Source organism: Apteryx mantelli, chromosome 12 (assembly GCF_036417845.1).
Source record: "Apteryx mantelli isolate bAptMan1 chromosome 12, bAptMan1.hap1, whole genome shotgun sequence".
Classification (NCBI taxonomy): Eukaryota; Metazoa; Chordata; class Aves; order Apterygiformes; family Apterygidae; genus Apteryx; species Apteryx mantelli.
This window is the reverse complement of record NC_089989.1, coordinates 6,935,833-6,958,267: the sequence shown is the minus strand read 5'-3', so window position 1 is coordinate 6,958,267 and position 22,435 is coordinate 6,935,833. Positions and strand designations below refer to the sequence as shown.

The 22,435-nt window shown below is 39.8% G+C and overlaps 1 protein-coding gene across 4 annotated transcripts in view; it reads right to left on the bottom strand.

Moving 5' to 3' along the window:
• Positions 1–22,435, bottom strand: part of PHF2 (PHD finger protein 2) — a 105,893-nt gene that overhangs the window by 21,474 nt on the left and 61,984 nt on the right. For all 4 annotated transcript variants that reach the window (XM_067303804.1, XM_067303808.1, XM_067303806.1 and 1 more), the window contains exons 4-14: positions 18,023–18,183; positions 15,779–15,920; positions 12,915–13,101; positions 12,180–12,342; positions 10,609–10,696; positions 9,890–9,996; positions 8,496–8,587; positions 5,654–5,743; positions 2,584–2,955; positions 1,493–1,612; positions 90–208 (exon numbers count right to left, since the gene is read on the bottom strand). In XM_067303804.1, coding sequence (XP_067159905.1) covers positions 90–208; positions 1,493–1,612; positions 2,584–2,955; positions 5,654–5,743; positions 8,496–8,587; positions 9,890–9,996; positions 10,609–10,696; positions 12,180–12,342; positions 12,915–13,101; positions 15,779–15,920; positions 18,023–18,183 — 1,641 coding nt within the window. The remainder of the gene's footprint in view (positions 1–89; positions 209–1,492; positions 1,613–2,583; positions 2,956–5,653; positions 5,744–8,495; positions 8,588–9,889; positions 9,997–10,608; positions 10,697–12,179; positions 12,343–12,914; positions 13,102–15,778; positions 15,921–18,022; positions 18,184–22,435) is intronic.

The window sequence follows — 22,435 nt, the reverse complement described above, 5'->3', positions numbered from 1 at the left end:
ATTTTAACCTGCTTGTCTAAAAAACAAATAGTCACAAGATGTTTTTATCTGCTTTTTTAGTTGATGTGTATTGTTATATTTTTACTTACCCAAGCAGCTTCTTATTAGAGAAAGAGAATGTAAATTTATTGTCCTTATTTCCTGATAAAGGTGTCTTTTCCAATTTGTGTTCCTCTTCCATTTTTAGTAGGGAATCAGGTTTACTGTTCTGAAAAGCAAAAAACCCCCCAAAGAATACAATAAAATTAGGCAAATGAATTGTTAGTATTTCAGATTCCTATGTGACCTCAAGCACTTACTTCTAAACGGCTGGCATACAGAGAATCTACTGGTCTACATACAGAGAAAAATGCACCCTCCAAATGTGGTAATTGAGAGAGAGGTTTATATCCTTAGACTACATGGGTTCCAATTCACGGACTTGTCCCCATTCAAGAAGCACTTCAGCACCAGCTTAACTTTAAGCAGTACCTGATGCCAAATTTAAGTGCTGGTCTCTTAAATTGGTACAGATTTAGGTAAAATACTAAAGCATTTGAGTGAATCAGCGCACAGGGTAAGTACGCTGCTGATCAACATCGTGCCCGTGCAGCTAAGGACAAAATCAAGCACTGTGCCTGTGATCTCGCAAATGTGACTGCACTTACATGTCCAAGCCCTGCTTGCTTCTTTCACACTTTCAGAAGAGCTTGAATTATAAATTTAACAATTTAATATCAGTCATTCAGTGCAAAGCAAGTCTTTGATTATTTTTTAAGCATTGCCCTAATACTTTCCTAAGCAGTACTGGCTGGGGTATTAATCAGTACATATTGATCTGATCACATTAACTGTGACTGTTTTTATCACAAAAAATTTAGACCTCTCTGTTGAGGAGGGGAAGTCAGGATTCGTATTAGCTTTTCCCACAAAAAACAGCATGTGTTTTTGTTTTGTTTTAGGGAATTTATTTTCAAATATAGGCAAAATCCAGGCAGCAGTTATTTCTGTGAGAAATAAGTGTCACCTTGTTCTAAATGGGGCTTGGAAGAAAACTGTTTTATTCCAGTCATGAATTTTACTAACCTTACGTTAGCTCTCCAGGGAGGCAAGCTTTTATTTCATATGGCATAATTCAGATTTCATTAACTCTATTTTTACACTATCGTTACTTATTGATTTCTCTGGAACTACTCCAGATTTAAAGTAGTGTAATTAGGTAAGAATAAGGACTACAAACCAGATCACCACTGAAAAATCTCATTCCTAACTCTGTTCCCAGTGGCTTCACCAAGGATGAGGATGGACAATTCTGCACATGCTTTTAAAGAAAAAAAAAGCCACACCTCCTTTATCAACAAGTATTTGATTATTTTCTGCTCAAATTTTTTTCTTTGGGAGCTGAAAATCAGTGGATTGTACTCTGTGCTTAGCTAGACCCATGAATATTTCTCCATCCTTAACATATCTCTATGTGGCAGAATTAGCAGCAGAATTTAATAGGAGACTTTACCTTGTATTTCCATTTGGCTTCTGTTTTGCTTTTATTCTGTTCTCGAATTTCAAACTTCTCCACCTCATTCTGCTTACTAGCGGCTTCCTTACTGGGAACACTTAAAACATTCTTTGCGGCCTGGGAAAAAAAAGTCAGCGTGTACTGTTAACGAGGAAGAAGCGCTGGCATGTTACCAGCATTTTACAGAAATACATCTGCTTTATCCAGAATATAGCATGACATTTTTTGAAAACTGCTCTTCTGACTCATTCTTTTTGACCCAAAATATGAGATTCAATCAAATATTGCTGCTTCAGAAATGCAGAAAAGGCATTTCTCCTTGTCATATCTCCTTCTCATAACATACAAAGTTACTATAAAAACATGCTCATCTCCCTGCCTATCGCTCCATGGATGGGTTTCACAAACTGCATACAAACTACTAGGAAATTCAGGTGCTTTATAGAAAACTCGTATGGATACTTCTTAACAAACTCTGTACATTAGATTACTCTGTCAGTATGTCAGTGAAATCCTGGCCCTGTTGAAGGCAGCAGCAAAATTCACACTGAATTAAAGTCAAAATGACACAAGCCCTACATGTGTAAAAATGGAAACAAACTATTGTTTTACCTTCGTTCAGTCATTCCAGAGCAGAATCTCACTCGAATAAGATGCCTCAGAAATGAATCCCTTCATCTTGTCTCTGATAACTGATTACGGAAACGCACACAAGAGTGCTAATAACACTTGAAGTATGAAAACAATCGTCCAAGGGCAACAAAAGGCCCTTTAAAGAAAATTTCTTCTAATTTTCACCTCACCTTATTTTGGAGAGGAAACTGGCAGTAGTTTGCCAAACTCAGCTTGAATCAATAAGTTTCTTGGAGGCGCCATATTAAATGAGTAACTATGCACACAGTCAAATCAAATTGAACAGGTAAAAAAAAAAAAAAAAAAAGACAAGCTAGTAGTTACAAAACTCTCATTTACTTCAGCGGAGCCACGGTTGCACACTGTGTTGCTTCCTTTTTATTTCCCCAAGACCTAAAGAGAGACTTTACCGCCACTTTGGTGAGAGAACAGGGAGAGGTTAAAACACGACCCACCTTGCCCTTCTTTGGTGTCTCGATCTTTGTCAAAGCCTCCTTCGTGTGTGCCTCCAGCAGGTCGAGATTTGGGATGGCTGGCGGTGGGCTCTCTTTTGCCTTCTTTCCTTTTTTCTTTCCTTCTCCCTTGACTTTTGGCGTTTTGGGAGGCTTGGGGGGTTTAGGTGGCTTGGGAGGTTTGGGGGGTTTGGATGGCTTAAGTTGTTTGGGGGTCTTCACAGTTTTTGGAGTCTTTTTTTTGGGGACTTTTTCTACAGGTGGGGGTGGAGGCGTCACTTGGACGGGTGATGGCGCCTCCTCCTTCTCCACAGGACAAATCTCCTCGGCGTTTGCGTTGGCACTCGTGTCTGCTTTGCTGGCTTTCGAAGCATTCTGTAAATCGGCAGAAGACGGGAAGGCATTCAGACCCCTCTGTCTCACACTCGGATATTCTACGGCACCCTGCTTCTGCGCAGAAGTAAACCCCAAACATCCCCCCTCCAGTGCAGGGTAACTGTGCATTCACGCATCGGACTTGCCAGGGAACGAAGAACATGCAGCAACGTGTTGCAGTTACACTTTGCTCGCCACTGATTTCCCCCCGCCCCCAATTGCTCAAGCACAAATCTGGCCTAGACAAACTCCCCTGGCTTGGTAAGGAACTTAACTGTCATCAGGTTATGTCATCAGGTAGGACTGTCAAACGGACCGCCCTAGGTGCTAGATTAGTTTTGGTGCTACACAAAAACATACACATAAGGTGGCTCCCGTCCCAGAGATTTTATAGGCTGCAGCTATGTCAACACTGTAGGTCATGGGTGACACAGTCAGAAAGACCCAGCCTCGTTTATCGGTGTCCAACCCAGCAGACCGCTGGCTGGCCCGTTGGCTCTGCGTGTGTCTCTGGAGCCGGGCTCTGGGGAGAGGATCTGCCGCAGGGCACCCGGGGCCGCGAGGGCCTTGGAGCGGCCTGCACCATGCCCTTTGAGGCCGGGCTCCGGGCTCGTGCTGCCACAGCTGCGCTGACAGCTTATCTAGCGGGAGCGCAAGGCCGAGCCGCTCTAGGCATGTGCTAGCCTAACCCTGAGACCGCTGAGGTTCCGCTCGGATAACATTAAGCCAAAGCTGAACTTTTTTTTGGAAAAAAATCCCACCCTTGCCAGGAACCCTCTACACACCAACAGACCATCATGGGTCACTGGTACAAAGTGACTAATCCACATCATTTCTGCACAGGTCAGCTCTGCCCCATGCTATCCAGCAGGCCCACATCACCTGGAAGAGCACCCGTGGCGCTCTGACCAACAGCCCACAGGAGACATTCCTGTTTCTTTTGCTCTCTCTTTTTATGCTGGTCCTGTTTTAGTGCAATAAAGCAAAGAAAATGCTGGAAGCTGGAGTGGACAAAGGTTCCTCCTCTACAGAGGAATCCTCAGGTGACCCCATATTTTCTCACGGCATCTGGCTGGCTCCTTCAGCTCCTCTAAAGACAGCTAACCCAGCACAGATTACACTTTCAAGCTGCTTTTATTGCTGTTAGAGAACAACTGATGCTAAAGGGTTGCAAGAACAGCTTGGAAGTGAATTTAGACAAGACATGGCCTTTTAACAGTGATGTTGTTAACCACTGGAATGAGACTTGTGGTGATTTAACATTGGAAATTTTAAAGCCAAGATAAGATGCTTCCATAAAAGATATGCTCAACTGCAAAAAGGAATTAAATCCAGGAAGTCCTAGGGGCTGTGGTGTACAGGAAGTTGAACAAAATGATCATAACTGTGCCTCCTGGCTTTAAAAATAACTTATAATTATAGAAGCATTTCGCAGGGGAAAGGTCTCTTAATTAAAAGGTCTCTTAAAAATTACAAAAAAGAATCTGGTACCCCAGAAACTTACACAGTGCTATTTCCCACCAAGCTGAATAGAAATACTCAATGCTGTTATTTGTATAATATAAAACATTTGCTTTTCCTAAAATAGCATATTTGCAGGATGACATTTGTCCAGGTAGGAAGCAACAGCCAATCAAACAATAAGCTATACTCTATATGCAGAGAAGTCATGATGTGTCCAAAACACAAACTTTAATCAAGCATATGTAAAGAGTTCATACTTGCATAGTTTGGGCTGTAGATTTTTGTTCCTCAAGACATCCCATACAAACACATAAAAGCAATGATCTTTTGTTTAAAATGCTAATCAGTTTGAACACAACCCATTTCAAGTTAATTCAGATGTGATAAATGCAGTAGAATCAAGTTTCATGCCTCCAGGTAAAATAAACAGTAAAATAGCTGCTCAGTTAAAATTAGCAGCGTCTGACTAATTAAAGAGAAATTATTTTCTGTTTAACTTGCCATTCTGACCATCAAAAAAAGTATAGTTTACACTGAAGAGGATAAAAGGATGAGAGAGATTTCAGTTTCCAAGTCTTTGGATATAGTTAGAAAAGGGTTGGAATGCAACACAGTGTCTTCCCAAAACACGACTGAGCTAGCTATTGTCATCTTTCACTGTCACACACATGCACTAAGTGCAGTGCGATACTGCACTTATTGGGCAATATCGCCACGCAGCCTCTTTATTTATAATTATTATCATGTTTGCTACAACAACTCTGCCTAGAAACCAGTCAAGAGCTAGGCCTCCTGTTGGGACACTGTACAGAATGATCGATAGCCCCAAGCTCGGACAATAAACAATGTCATAGACAAGACTGATGAACAGGAGTCACTATACAGTGAGCGTCATCAAGGGGGTGGCAACAGCATTCTTGTAGTTCTACTGTTTTTCTGGGTAGGGATTAGCTAAAGAGAAAGCCAAAGTAAGGATGGAGGGGGGAGTGTGGCCAGCCCAGCTACAAGAAAGTGTGAGAGGAAGGAGGCAGGGCAGGCAGGGGGTGAACAGGCGCCCAGAACGTGGCCAGTCAACCACAGACGAGTCCTGAGCAGTAACCCCACTGCTAAACCTCACAGGAGTTCTGTTAGGAACAGAGTGAAAAAAAAGATTCATTTATTTCAAGTCTTCCATTTTATAGCCTAGCGTATTAAAAATGCATAAGGTAGTTAATATTATGAAAAGAGCACAAACCTCACTTAATCTTATTTCTTTGGCAAGATCCTTGATAAGTTGTGCTGGTTTGAAGTTTTCTGGTAGTTCATCTTCATGCTCTGCTAAAGCCTAAAACAGAACAAAGCCAAGGTGTTGTTTCTGTGCATGCTTTTTGCAAAAATACAAAAAGACTCATTAAGTGACACATCAGTATTTCTCCTATGTACTCAAATCAATACTGACTACATCAGTAGTCCAAATAAAGAAAAAATATACTTTTCCCCTCTTCTGGGTGTTTTGCTGCTCCCTCAGGACAACTACTTACAAAGTCAATAGCCTTTTTCAGATATTACCATGTTTTCACAACTGTGACATCACTCTGCTTACCCCCCTATATGAGATTCTGTGAGAAATTTATTCTCTACCTCTGTAAGGAGGGATTGTCTCAGGATGGAGTCCTCAGTGAGTACAATAGGCATAAACCTTATCAGCAGAGTGGTTTGAGAGCTCCCTGGCAGGACTAGCAACATTTGCATTACATGCCATGTTATAATATTCAAAGTTTAAGGTTATCCAACTGCCAACACAGTCTGACTTCCTTTGACTCAGTATTTAACACGTGCTTAGCAGGTAGAAAAATAAACAGGGTGACATGGAAAGAGCAGCTTCCATGCCAGTTGTTTTTTGTGACACAACAGTCTGACAGTGATAACTTTACTAAAGGAAACCAGGGAACAGTTCTGAGTTCAGGCTCAAGCACTACCTTTTTGCTGTAGGCAGCAGCCAAGTCCCTAACTATATTTAAATCTGGGACAGCCACCTAATTGGTCTAAACTGTGTATGTAACATTGTGAACTTGGCTGCTTATCTCTTCTTAAAACATCTGAAAATCCTAAAGCTGCACAGCTCTTGTTGTATATTGGGATGCTCCAGCTATGCTGTGATGTGTCTGAAAATTCAACAGCTCAACCTAGGGAAGGGAGCAAGCAAATTGGCAAGCAAATTAATCTCATATGTGCAACCATGAAATGGTCACATCTAACACATCATTACTCAGCAGTCCATAAAAGGATGCTGAATGACTGGTATTCTACCACATTATTGTTGTAAGCTATGCTTATAACAGCAGGTTGGACCCATACAGAACATTTTTTGACGCTGTGTGGTATGACCTACATATAACCACCCTACTGCACGCATTCTTCTCAGATTATACTCATAACCCACATCAATCGTTCATGAACCCTTTACAAAGGATCTAGAAATGGAAAAGTTATCCGAATGGTGAAATCTGAATCCACAAAATCCTTATACATTTGTTTAACAATTGCACTTTGCACTACCTGACAGAAACAACAGCTGCTATGTATATATCTTTCTGATTAAAATTTTTATTATTCCTCAGGAATCTGGACTTTCTTTTAAACACAAAATCCAAGAGGAGTAAAAATTTACTGAAGCTACACCTTTTTTCCCTGGTGATTTCTCTATCTCCTTATCCTGGTGAAATGGGAATAGGATGTGTACAGCTTTCAGCTGACTGCAGGAAGAACCTGCATTTCAGAAGTCTCTGCTGGTGGGAAGAGTCTCCCTGACAGGATCATTTTGTAAGAGCTGTTTGAAAAACATTTTATCTTCAGCATGAATTTTATATTTGTTACCAGCCCATCACAAACCCTTCAGCTGACTACACTGACTCTTTTAGGGTAGGAGGAAACACTATCAGAGTGGTTTTTCAGCTGGAATAAATCAGGGAATTACCAATGAATTGAAAAGTGCTGCTCTGATTTACACTGGCTGAAGAAAGATGTTAAAAACTGTCAAATCACTTTAACATTTAAACTTCTTGTAATACAGTATTTCCATATTGGAAACTAAATGAATAGATATACACAAATCATAAACTGAGGAAAAACAGGTACGGCAAGTGAAGGAAGCATACTAGGAAAACACAACTACACAGGCTATGTACAGCAGAGCTCTCCTGCCCCATGAGAACCACGCTGCTCATGATGCTCCTCGTGATGCTGCTCATGGGGTATAGTATCTTCCCCTCTACATCACAGTTTAAATTTACAGCAGGCCAGTAATTAATCACAGCAGTTTCAATGTGACCATGGTTCGATGGCCCATCTGCAAAAACTTTGGCTCAGCTCAGAAGACTTGATCCCCAAACCCAACATTATGAATGATGCGTCAGTGTCAGTCTTGGCAAGGATGAAACAAAGAGATAGATTGAGAAGTTCTTTCTTCTCTGCAAACGGCCGTACAGAAGCAGGACTGCTTTTTTCTAGATAGGTAGGCCACAGTACCTGAGGAAACCAGCAATGTTAGCTCTCCTGTTCACGTTTTATGATTGAACAGTCTGTCTCTTACAGCTAATTCACTACAACATTAGAACAACACATGCACAAGGAACTCTGCTGAAATGATTCAAGCTGCAAATTTCTTTAAGCCTTCTTTCTAACCAATAGGTATTGCCTGGCTCAGCCAACATATCAATTTGCAGGAACTGGGCACCTTGTACACACAAAAATGCAGGCATCATTCTATGTCTCACTTGCATACACTACCTCTGCCGAATTGCTTTGGCACATGAAAATGTTCAGTTATGGAGAATGTTCATTCAGGATGCTTTTGGTCATGTGCAGAATTGACTTTTTTAAAACTCCGAGAGTACCTTTTTTTTCTGCTGACTCCTCATGTAGCACTACGAACCCCCAACCGTCTTCCTCCTTCCCCTTTCTCCTGGTCCTTTCTCTCTGGGATTCTAGAGTTAACTTGTTTTGCTATGGAGATATTATTTGTTCTAGTGTTTGTTCTCTATTTCAGTGACCGACAAACCTAACAAATACAATATTAAAGCAGGGTCTTTTCCTACCTGTTTTTTAGTCCATGACCTGAAAGCACCATTGAGAATTTTTGCTCCTTGGAGTAAATGAGCAGGAGGCTGTTGCCCAGCTTTGTGCAAACCTAAGTAGAGGAAAAAACAGTGCTATTCAAACATTGGGAGATACAGTTGTTTTACATAAATTCTTTAATTTGAAGAAGTTTAGCTGTGCTCTTTGGAAGGTGATCACCACAAAGGAATCTCTGTTATAACTTAATGGTAATAAGGTGTATATTTACTGTGTCATAAATCCAACTTGGCTTTTCTACATTGTGTTCCTACAAGTTATGTCTACACTGGAAATCATTCAAGTTGCTTTATTGGTCACGTACTCAAACTAGCTTCTGTGTTCATACATCCTAGATTGAGCGAATAAAAAGGCACTGTCAATGGTTCTTTCCTTCTGCCTAAAAAAAACAAGCATCAATATGTGGGAACAAAGATTATATTGGGCAAAATATTCCTCTTCTCCTTTGTGAGTACAAGCTTATATAAACTTTTCTGCTTTTCAGTATTTTTGTTCAGAGTTGGTCACAAGGGGGCCCCCTTCCAGGCTAAGCTCAGAGGAGTCCACAACCTTACTTACTAATTAGCTGCATTTTACTTGTTATAAAAGAATCTGGAAGGTTTCTGTAGACAAGTTCTGTAACAACAAATAGAGGCAAAAAGCAAAGCCATCCTGCAACTTTAAAAAACATAGACATGTGGTCGTTTAGATCAACTCTGAAGGAATCTGATTTAGAAGATCTTGAGTTTCACAGAGAACTTTGCTTTAATTCTTGGTACTCCTGCTGGTCACGTCACTGATGTCAACATGAACTCATGTATATATGACTGGCCCATATATTTCCACCAAAATCAGCAGAATTATGTCAAAAGGAGATACTACTCAATATGCCTTGGGCTGACACATTGTGTAGGACATTAGGTTGAAAATAGGGAATGAATCCAAGCCTGACAGGCAACTGAAGACTTGCACTACCAAGCCTAGATGGTTGGTTACAACATTATTTGCTTCTGAGGCAACTTAAATACATTTTATAAGATGAAACCTTCACTTCGGCATAGATAAGAAGGACAGTTAAGATCTTTACTAGAGTAAGATGGCATATATCCCCTGATTCAGGGGATAGCTGGACCAGACGGGCACATCCTGTCACATCATAGCAGTACGGCAGACAGACTCTAATTCAAGAAATACTTTTTAAGCTTTCCAGTTATATTTCTCCTGGCTGATATGTTAAAAGTAAAATTTTAAAATTCTAACAAGAATGATTTTGGCCTTTTTCCATCTTCTACATGGCACATCAGCAGAAATTAAGAGTAACTATTTTCATGTCCCCAAAGCTAAGCAAACAAGGCAGGCAAAAAAAATGCCATTTTACCTTTGAATGTCTCTAGTAGATGCTTTCCCATATACCAACATGCAGTTTCAAAGTTTGGAAACTGGGTCAGACTGACAATTTTCAATCGTCTTTCTACTTCATATGCCCTGCAATACAAAGCAAAATGAACTTAAAGCATAGCAGGTCACAAGCACATTGCAGAGTGAAAAGCACTGCTCATAAATACCTTAGAGGTTCATTTTGCAGTGCTTCATTTCTTTGTGCTGCTTACCAAGTATTCTGGCATCAGGCCAAAAGTGTAACATAAAACAACACTAGTAAGAAACTGTAAGATATAGATGTAAGATAGTTTTATTGTACTCTTTGTCCAGCAACAGTAAAGAACTACTACTACTGCCTTACACTGGGCAAAGAGGCCAGCTGAGCAGGTGAGGACTTACTGAGAAGGTGAATAGCATGTTCTAAGCTAGATCTCCTGACAGTTTTTAACTGCTCTTCCTTTGGGATTTGGCCACATCAATCCAAACACCTCACATGTCCTTCTATGCTCTATGCAATAAGTGTAAGGACTGCCTAAGAATATCTCAGCATGGGAGAACACAGTCGAAGGGGAAAAACGTGGGTACACTTTCCAAAAGTGCCCAATAGGGCTACACCAAAAACATGACTGCAAATGTCAGCTAATTATTAGGCAAGAAAATGGCCAATTTATTAAAAACTGAACCTCAACCTAACTTTAAGTTTTAGAGACAGATTACCTCATCTGCATTTCAACACTTAGACTATGTAGAAAATGTCCTGCAAAGGCTAGGCAGTCTACAGGCGTTAGAGTTGCATAAATCCAACCTAAAAGAGAAAGAGAGTCTTGAGAATAAAAACTGGATTCATAATAACAAAAATTTTTTCACAGCAAGATGTTTGCACCACACTTAGTAACTTACTTCCTAGATACCAATGGGGCTCCTCAGTCCGATTCAGCACTACAACTGCATACACTTAAAACAAGGTTGAATTTGTCCCCTTGTTTATTTTGCACAATAAAGATGTAGTCCAGGAAGGTGCTAAGTACCTTTGTCTCCCAGTTCCAGGACTACCTTCAAGTGTGGCAAGATCAAACAGACAGAAAGTGAAGGTGACATATTGCTCACAGTGCTGTTGCTTCCTCGTTATTGTAAAAGGCCGCAGCAGCAGCAGCGACGTAATGATAGCTGCTTTCACATCACCATAAAAATCTGTGACATCTCTTGACACTGACTTTACTGCAGTGCCAGGAACAGGTGTTTTCCAAATACTTACTTTCATAAGAAAAATCTACTTAAATTGGTGAATCTCTATAAATTTTTCAGTGTTTATTCCACCATCTGCTTCACATATGGTCACGAGAGAAATACCCACTTTCCACTTTTTATGGTCAAAGCAATGTTCAGATGTGTAATTGTTCTGTGTAAGAATACACTCACACAGCAAAATGGCGCTACTGCAGGCTTCCTCTAAAACACAAATGCCACTGCTGTTAATAATTACTTGGGCTGCCTGGAAGTCTCAACTCAGATTAAGAATCCAGCAGGCAGTACATTGTTTAAAGGCACACAGAGGGAGAAACCATCCCTGCTGCGAAGAGATTACAGTTTAAACAGATACAGGGGAATGATGGAAACAGAAATGTAAATGAAGAAATAATTGGCCAAGATCACAGGAAAGCGAGGGACAAGAGGAATGAGTAGAACTTAGTTCACCTAAAACTGTGCTTTCTGCTAATCAACTCCCTGTCTGCATGAAGATCCTCCCAGAAGCTGAGAAAAACAAAATCTCTAAGTTTCAATGACAGTCTGAATCTATCAAGCAATACAAATGAATCTGTGACAGTCACATCTTCAGCCTCATGTAAAACAGTAATGCACACTCACACTCATACAGGCACCTATAGTCCCTTAGTGTCATAGGGAATCAATGACTGTGAAAAGGATTTTGTGGGCGTCATAGCAAGCAAGCAATTCAACATGAGTTCTCTGTTGGATGCTGTGGCAAAAAGTACCAATGTCATGCTTGGACATAAAAAGACAGGATTCGTGAGTTACTTCAAGCCAGCTAGATGAAGAGTGGAACACTGTATTAGTTGTATTTTTTAAAGACTGCTGAAATATTGAGAGAAAACAGAAAAAAGTTTTGAATTTTTTTGTAAGCATATGAAATGAAACTTCTACTGAGAACTAGACGTTGTCAGAGAAAGGATGTGTGGTCAAATCACAGTCTCATTAGTTTAGAGATGCCATTTCAGTATTTCTAAAATAAACAAAAAACAAAACCTCACCTTTAACAGCCTACTCACCTGATGGAATGAAGAGTGTCTGTCCTTGTTTAACTGTGCATTTGTAACATTTATCTACTTGGTCTGCAAAAAACATTTCACTGTGGTTTGCTGCTGATTGCCAGCGTTCATAAAGAGAAATATTTGCAGAGGCTGGTTTGATAAGATAAAATATTTTTTCTCCCTGAATTAGAAGAGATGCAATTAGCAACGAGCAGCCGAACCAAGCAACACTGCACTGACACAGTTAAACATACACACACAAAAATACACACATGTATATAACTAAATGTATAGCATTACATATTTTAATACTATTTAAATAAAATTTGCTAGTCAGTTTTGTACAGAACTATTGAAATAACTAATTCACTAGCTGATCACGCTTGCTCAGATTTGTTGGACAGATGTCTACAGTATTAAATTTCATTACCCTACAATTGCAGGACTTAATATCTGCCAGGTCTTAAAAAGATGTTTGTGTGGAAGACACTGAAGAAATATTAATATTCTAATACAGTGAGAATACACAGACAACTTCACATGCCAAGATGCCTCTTTGCTCAACAGAAACTAGCATGACTGAGCCTATACCCACCTACAGCACTTGAGGCTCTACATATTTCTCCGGGCTACCATCAGATCTTGGGGAAAAATACTGAGAAGAGATCTGAATCTTTGAGAGAATTTTAGGAAGGTCTTAGGATATAAAATTTAGTAAATTACTAGATATACTGCAAAAACATGAATCCTCACCTTCAGCACATGGTACCATGCAGATGCTCCTCCAGAATCTATGTGGAAATCTGTATAGCTGTCCTTCACACAGATCAGGCAGTACTTGGTAACTTTTGGTTTAGCCAGAAGAGCATCATCAGGCCAATAGTTTTCCACCCATGACAACTTCTTAACTATATCTGGAGGCTCTACAAAACTGGACATCCTTTACAGAGAAAATTAAAAAAAAATATGCAGCTTTTTAAGAAAGAATGCAATAAGCCTGATACAATGAAAAGTGGAGTCTGATTCTAATATTCATATGACAATCTGAAGTAACTCCATAAGTATCAGTGGAGTTGCTCTTCATTTAGACTGCAGCAATTCAGAAAATTTGTGAAAAATTTTCAGATAGAAATGAAACTTTTTGTCAAGGATGATGATTTGGCAATGATCCATTGATTTACCACAGTAGCAATATTTACGATAAAGTATTTGCTGTTCGCATTTTTCTAGTTCCTACCTAGTGCTATGTGGGCTCAGTTATCAACAGCGCTGTATCACAGCCGCTTTTCCAAGCACCTTCAGAAGAACAATTGAAATGTGCTCATTCTTATAAAAATGGTCTGTTAAATCTTAAAAATTTGCAAGTTAACCTGCAATCTTAATATTTAAGACTTAAGAACTAAGTAAGTTTTTATCTGATGCTGAGAATCACAGTGATCTTTTTTTTAGATTGATTACACTTCATGAAAAACTCTAAAGCAGGAAAAAGTGTAATTTGGGTTGATCATTTGAATATATTCAAATCGCAGCTAAGACAATGTACTGGCATAATGAAAAGGTAATAAAAGTATTTCATCCCAAAATGCAATAAGCTTTATATTTAACTAGTCCAAAATTTGGACTGATACTTGCAGAGAGTGAAGGTTTAATGTTGGAAACTTTAAAATCTCACTTCAGTGAGAATATCTGCACTTCAGTCTAAAATTAAATGCTCCCACGTGTCTTTTATGCTCACTGTCAAATACTGATAACAATAGCTCCATTAAAAAGGCAAGGAAAGATTAAGCTGTGCTTTCAATTAAAATGTCACTGTCTATGTTAAGAAATAAAATATTTGCTAGTTAATGTCTAAATCAGCAGCATATGAGTGACAGCTCCAGCAGTCCTTAAGAACAAAAGACCTCCCATTATTCTGCAATAATAGCAGAAAGCTAAAAAATCTCTACTGAAAATACTGGTAATCTTTGAAGCCTGTGATTACTATAGATGCTTTCTGCAGAAATGGGTGTAAACTACTAAAACACTAACTACAAGGCTAAAGGTTATGGCTTTAAAAAGAAATGAGCATGTTATTATCCATCAGCCTTCTTTTTTAGACTAACTTAAGCCTAATGTCATCCTGCTAAAATGGAATGCTCTCCCAAACAACCATTCTTCATTTTTGTGTGGACAATCATCATTTTTTGTGTAGTGTTTGTATAAAGGAACTTCGTCCTGTAGTATGTTTCCTTTCTAGAAGTACTAGTTACCCAGAAGGACTACAAGAATTGTAAAAAGGATTCACATAGTTGCATGAAGTTCAGTACATTATAGCTGCATCTGCTCAGCTCAAGTGATAAATAAAGCACGTTGCAAAAAAGCAGTCATTTTTATTCTTAGGCATTTTCACTAGCTAATTGTCTTATGCGAAGAATCCAATATAAAATATGAGGAGAAGAGTAGATTTCCTATCATGGACAATAGATAAAATTCACATAGCCAATAACACTACATTTAGCTCACTGCATCACTAAAGCACCTCAGCTTCAAATTCAGAGCTAATGTGGATATAGTTTTACACACACACACACACACACACACACACAGAGCACAACAGAAAGTTGTCGGGTGTGTGTATTAGCATCACTCTAGTTCTGAACTGTTGTCATACAGATTACAGGTTAACTTGTAAAACCACTTAAATTAAAACTTCTACAGATAGTACAGGATTATAATTATTCCAAACTTACTCTCATTAAAGGACATCCGGTGATGTGTTATGCCACACCTAGAGCCCTACATCATCTACTTACGTGGTCTCCGTAACATTAAATGGAAATGGATTTCAATAAGCAATATATGATGCAATCAAAATTACCATTAGTTATTACCAGCGTTATATAATTAGCAAGCTCACTGCTGCACAACACATTTTAAAAAAGAATGCTCTGAGGAGATTACCATGTTAAAAGATCACCTTAAGCTGAGAAAGGGCTTTTGTTGCTTTACATGAAGATTCCCATCTCATCCCACCATTAAAAAATAAGACCTCTTAAATCCATGTTTTCCTACAAACTTACACACAGTTTTATGATACCTCTGTGGTCATCTTTGTCCTTTTTCTTCGGTCTTATCAGTATTTGTCTTGTTGCATATAAATATCTAAAATTATACTAGAAACATCCTACATTATCATTTGCTACCAGGACAGGACAGAATTGATCTACTGCAGTACCTAGTTGTATCTCTCTAGTATACAGTGGTACTGAACTAACTATACCTTTACTACTAGAGTTAATATAAACCTGAGAGGTGCCAAAATGTTCTATTCTGATGTATGAATGCTGATAATACGCAAGTCTGAAGTACCAACATAAATACCAGCCCATGTTGTCCACTACATACCATTCTCTTGGTATAGTTAATAGCACTTTCATTTCCACATTTTGCCTAAAATGGCTACATATAGACAATGCAGTGGAGAGTTAGAACAACAAGAAACCAATATTCCAAGCTTAAACCAGTATTTCCTAAAGAGAGAATGCCAGTGGAGAAGGAAGATGCTGTTCAAACTCCATCAGTCAAACCCAGTGAAGTATCCAGGCCACTGCACAGTGCAGCAAGCTGGACCATCTTACCTAGTGTCCGAGAACTCCAAGTTAGTCACGTTGAGGACCCTTTTCCTGTTCGTACTGTAGTAGTAATCAACAAATTCCTTTAGCTTCATCTTGCAGTCTTTCTGTTTCGTGACATCAGTGACATCAACACTTCTCTCTGGTCCTAAAAATTAATTCAATGAAAAAGAGAGATTAAAGGGCAGCCTTATTTGACCCATTTTATATAGTACGGGTAAGTTAACATTTCGAGAAACACATCAGTTTTTTTATTTTCTGATCTTCTTAGTGTATGCGGGCGTGTGTGTCTGTCTGTTCGTCTGTCTGTATATACACGCATATATAGATACATAACTATATAACACTTCTGTATTATGCCCCATGACATTTATTTCTGTAGTTTTTATATGAAAAGGATTAATGTTACTTTGAATCTATTAATTTCATCACAGATTTCATTTGTTGACTGGAAGGAGAGAGAACCTGACAGAAAGTGACACAGAAGAGGCGTGAGAAAGAACAACAGACAAGATCACACACAAGGCAAGTGATTTCATAGCAGTTACATGGCTCCTGGCCAACGTGTCTTCCAAGGTGGGATGACATGATGACCGAGAGAAGACGCGATGCAATGCCCTGCCCAGGTTACAGACAGGAGCATGTCACAAAATGAATCCAAATGACCAGTAGCAATGAAAAAAGCTTCCTTCTGTGGACTGACACCAAGTGTTAAAATGGTCTGCCTTTGCAGAATGGGAATCTCAGTCTAATAATTCCTTCAACACAAAGCAAGATGGCAGTAATCAATTAAGACCTGGCCTGAAGAAACATTTTTTGGATACCACAATGACTGTTTCTTTTAATGGAGTACTCTGGAGTACAATGCAGCCTGGCTCAGGCTAACTGTAAGAAACGCAAGTTGGTATAAGAGTAAATTAATTGCTAATTACAATTTACCACTACATAATGAAGCTTGAAATCTTCATAGCTCAAGGGGTGATGACAATATTTTACAATAATATAGCCTCCTTCCTAATTTGGCCATAAAACACACATACACTGCACTGCTCCCCCCTCATGAATGCTCTCTGCAAATTCTCATGAATAAAGTGCTACCAGTTCTGAGCTAGAAGGTAACAGCCAGCCAGGGCAAACATCACAGTTTTACAGAAAATGTCCTAATATAGCTAGGCTCAGATACCTGACAACCTTCATTTAATAATCTGCAAAAAGCATAAGCAAAGAACGTGTAAAACATGAGCAAATCCAAGCAGCAGCATCCCACACCTCTTTGCAGAAGCAGGCACTCCTGCAGGAAGTGCAAGGCGGTTAGAACTGGGCTGGAGGACAGGAGCGTTACTCCTGATGGGACTGCTTGTGCACAGAGCACCTTTCCGCTGGCCTAGCACCTGCTGGCAATGCCAGAGCACGCTGCCTTTCACTCCCTCTCCTCTCAGAGCCACAGCTCACTAGGACCACACTAGCTGCAGGAAAAATCTTAACCCTAGGATTACTCTGACTCGCACCAAATGCCAGACTGGGCCTCAGCCGACCTGGAGAATGGAGGAGTTTGTACAGGGTATGCAGTCCCTATCTCTGCCTCCTCAAGGCTTTCTCTTTAACAGCTATAGACCAGCCCACACACATATGGGATATATACAGGACAGGTGAGGCGTTGGGTTGTCTTCTCCATCTTTCTAAAGCCTTCAAATATATAAAGTCTGAAATATTTTTGTTATTTAACATCTAGCTAACTGTCTCCCTGCTCCGCAGCCAGCCTGCACTAGAATGCCACTGAGTGCTTGCCGATGAGCCTGGGTTTACCAAATACAATCTTCCCTGGGAGCATCAGAAGACGAGAAGTAAGAGCTCTCCCAGCCTGGAGCTGAAGTGAGTGAGTGGCTGAAAGAGTTCTCCCATGCACTTGTCAGGAGCCTGATTTAAACAAGTATCAACAGAAGCAAACAAACACTGAATTACTCCTGAGCTGTCTTCCTTTTTTATAGAGGGAACCAAACAGATTTTTACACAAAGGACAGCCCCAAGATCCCCTCCCATTCCTCTCCTTCATCCCTTTCTCCTTTATTCCTTCATTCCTAACATGATTTTGAACTAGCTCAAGGAGTTGGCTGGGCAGGCCCACCTGGCCCTAGGAATGAGTTGAGAGCTACTCCAGGCAGGGGTGCAGTTTTCCCAACACAGGGACAAGTTTAAAAGCAGCAACTGAGCTCTAAACAATACAACGCCACTTGCTTGCCACATACGCACCGACATAATTTTCAACATCGCTGACGTAGAACGTGGGTGCAGGTACAGACAAACCCAGGCCATCTTTCTTTGGAACGAGGATGGGTTCTGTGAAGCCATTTTCTTCCAAATACTCTGCTGTCAGTTGGCTGCCTGGCACTTTCGCTACTATATCTTCAGCACTAAAAAAGCAAACACAGTTTCAATGACAAGGTATTTCCATACCTAGTTGGCATCTTCTGCATTTCACTACTGAAAGGAAAAAGTTACGAATAAGCAAGCGTAAGTCGACGTCAGCCATAAGAGGTCACTACTTGCTGATGCTGTATGCTGCATGTTTTGTTCAGTGGGTCCCTCAACTTTTTTGAAACATCTAGAATGTGCTTAGACCTCTATTCTGTCATTTGAATGTTAAAACCACTAATTTTTAAAAGAAGCCCCAAACTTTCTGAAGTGCAATGGATTCTGGGCACCTAATTCTTAACTTCTTTACAAATGCCAGCTTTGCTATGATTTTTGCATGTTGCTATCAGTGGGTGTACTGAGGTAAGTACTAAATACACATGAACTCTGTACTCTGACTTGTACCCCTTCCTGTTTAACATTTGATTTCACATACATAGAAATGATATACATTTATGCAAAGTCTACCAAAAGTATTTTAAAAATAGCAGTTTTGAGATACACAGAAACATATAATGCCAGCGACTGTAGACAAAGACATCTATTGGTCACTAAGTGTATAAATTCATAATAGCAAAAATTTTTTAACATTTCTTTTGACAGCCCTCAAATAAACAAATTTCCACTAACTTGAATAAGCACCGCATATGCAAAGCATCTCTAAGAATCAGTCAAAAAGCTGGTCTTCGAATAAGACAATACTAGAAACAAAACTAAATCCTAAAGTCTTGGGAAATTCACTCATCAGAGCTAAAAATCAGTAGTCTGTCTGATGTTATTAGGCTACGTGGTGTTTTATGCTCTCACTCAGACCTGCTCAGATCAAGTGTCAAACAACGTTTTAGCAGCATTTTGAGCTCTTTTTAAACAGTTTGGAGCGACTACGCAGAATGGAAAGCTATGGAGAATCAGATCTCTTTGTGCTAGATGGCTAACTGCATTCTTATGAACTATGCTAAGGATCACAGTTAATTGCAAAACTTCAGTTATTTCCAAAGTAGGTGTAAAAGGCAAAAGCCATAAAACGATTTATTACCAAGTATGTGAAGTATACTAAAATCTTCTGGAATCAATTCACTCAATTCAAATGCACCAACTACTGGAAACTTCTAAAATAGCAATTTATGGTGAAAGACCATTTTCCTCAAGTATAAGAATCTGTCAACTTATCAGTGATCAATGTCAAAGAAATTAGTGTTAAATATTCCAATTTAAACAAGGCACTATTAAAAATGTTACATAATCTCAAATAAATTGTTTGGGAAATATTCTGCAAATCCCTTTCAGGTAGCTGAGAGGGCTTCAAAGTGACTAATAAAAGAGCAGGTTTATCAGATGATCAGTTCTTTAAACCAGCAATTCTTAACAGAATTTCAAATTGAATTTCTAGATCTTTTTCAAGAGTAAAATGTTTAAAATTCAAAGTGAAAAATAACTGTACTCTAAATGATTACCAGTCCTAAAAGTGCTTCAGCAAAGAAGTTGTTGTTTGTTGCTTCTCTCTCTTTGAACCGACTTTGGTAGCCAAGTAAATATTTGGACTCTGTGAAAATATTTTAGGCCTTCAGTGTCACGTGTGGAGAGACCTCTCCACTCCTCCTGCCTGCTGCACAGGCAGCCCCCGACACAGGCAGACAGGGGAGTCACACACTTGCTGGAGAGAGAGAGAAAATACCAAACCTTTGAATGTTGACCCCAAAAAGCATCAACTCCAGGAACCTTTAAGACTAATACATGACTGCCCTCTTCTGCGTTAGCTCTGAATTACAGCTCATGTTTTTGTACGGTTACCAAAACCAGGAGCCAGGCAAGAAAGGTGATGAGACTGAAAGCTTTGCTCTGCTAAGGACCAGCACAGCCCACTCAGCTGTCACCACATTTGCAGTCCATTAAAGCCTAAACTACAGTATAGCCTCAGATACACTCTACCGAGGGGGCTCCTCCTTCAACCCCACCAAGCCAAGAAAATCTCTTGTTTTGGTTCTGCTTGGGTAGCTCGCATAAATGCCTCTGCGAGGGTCTGTAATTACCTGTCTTCCCCAGTATTCATGAACTGCATTAGGCAGGTGGGAGTTAAGCTAGAGGAAGTGAGAAGTATATTAAATGCATTCTTTAACTAGAAAGCCATGTGGTAGAGCCTCCCAGAGAGAACAAGATGGCTGGATGCAAAAAGGGATGAGATGTAGACAACAGCATATTTTTGGATCATCCCAGCCACAGTGAATCAGTAATGGCTGATCAGGAGGCAAAATGAATCACTGGATCCGGGAGAGCATATGTCTGCACTGCAAACAGCAGGCTAGCCTGGGTGCTGCCAGCAGGACAGCGGTGGCAGGGTGCAGACCAGCACAGGCCGGCCACCCCAGCACCTACCAAGCTTCCCAGAGTGCTTGGCAGCCTGCTCCATACTCCACGCTGCTGTGCTGCAGTGTGGGCATACATGAGCACAGCGGTTCAAGGCGACCACAAAATTATCTGTGCAGATTGCTGGCAAAGCTGAGCAAAGACACCCAGAGAGTCAGACAGGTGGGTAGCAGCACGAAACACTGAGAATTATGGGGTATACCACCGATCCAGGGCTCATGGTGCTGATCCTGGTGCCTGGCAGGTATGTTCTGAGCCATGGCAAGGATTATAATGTTCTTTATTTATGTAAGCACCAGTACTGTATACCAACAGTGTGCAAAGAATAAGGGTGGAAATTTTGAAGAACAAGAAGTAAACTACGGGGAAAATCTCAGAAGAAGGTGGCATTCTGGAAAACTAAGTCCTTGCCATGCGCTCTTAGGGCTTGACACTTCTTTGCTGCCCCATAGTCTGCATATTAGTTCATGGAGGGTTTCCTGCCCTAGAGAACTAGGATACCTCTTGACAAAGTAGATACTAATTAACTGAAGCTAAGCTCCTCTTAAACTACAAGCAATCTTGTGAACTGATAAAGAAGAGGAGGGGAACATTTAACTTGGGAACAAGGAGCACAGATTAGAACTACATAGAGTGAGAGAGGAGAGCATAAGACTGAATGAATCAAATTCATCTGTCTGATGGAAAGCTCTAGAGCACATTCATGAATTTCAGTTACCTCTTCAGTGTAAAATGGCATCTGACAGGTTATTAGAGATATGTCTAATGTATCTGGCACTGATCTTTCTTTGAATAAGCACAGGAAATGAAGGCACTGTATAAGCTAAGGTAGCGAAGGGCAGGGGATCGAGCAGCAACTAATAGGAAGCTGCAGTTAACAAAAGTGTTGGCTGCTTTATTTTATCCCTTTTGTAAATCCTACTGTTGTCACTTTTCCTGTTACACCTTCCTCTGCTATTCTGGTGAATATATTACATTCAGTCTAGTCTTTCAATGAATTCTCAATTTGTGCAAATATTGATTTACCACTAAACCTCTGCACTTACTTTACAGTGCCAAAATATGTCTCACATACTTGTTCAAGTCTGATTTCCTTCTGTATGTGCCACAAAAACGTACTCACAGCAGTAAGGGAAGATCAGTATCAGAGCACCTAGTAAAGATCATGCCAAAATGGCAAGTCTGACACCTACACTGAAGCACCTGAACAAACAATTTAATTTTATTACTACTACTAGTACTAGTACTACTACTATTACTACTCTAATGCTATTTTGATATTAAAAATTCAGGAATTGAACCACATGTTAAACAATGTCACATATTCTATTGAACTCTGTGGAAAAAATGTCTCTTGTCACTCTTTTCCCCGAATACCTCACTGAGTGTTAAATAGGCACCAAATGTTTTCACCCACCATTTACTGATCTCTGCTACTAGCTCTACATCCTATCTGTTCTCTACAGAGATGTTCAACATTGAAACTTTCCAGAACTTACTATTACCTCCTCACATGGTATTTAAGTCTTGATGTTTTCAAAGAGACTGGGTTTAAAATGTTATTTTAACTGTTTTCCAGTTGCTCTGTTTACTTGTTTGTTCATATACCAAACACAGGACACCAAAACCCCCCCAAGATCTGGGTAAACATTTAAAAATCAAGGATAAAAGTTGATGGATTTAAGTGACTTAAGGTATGTGACACAGGACTTTGATGAAAACAGGTTCATAAAGCAGACATCTTACAAATCACCTTTACTTTTTTTCTCTTTTGCTCTCTTTGCTGTTCCTTTTGATCTAAGTTATAATTTCCTATGGTGTTCTGTGAATCAGTAATGAGGCTTCTGTCTTTAAAGCAAGATCCCCTTTTCGGGTTCATCAGATTCT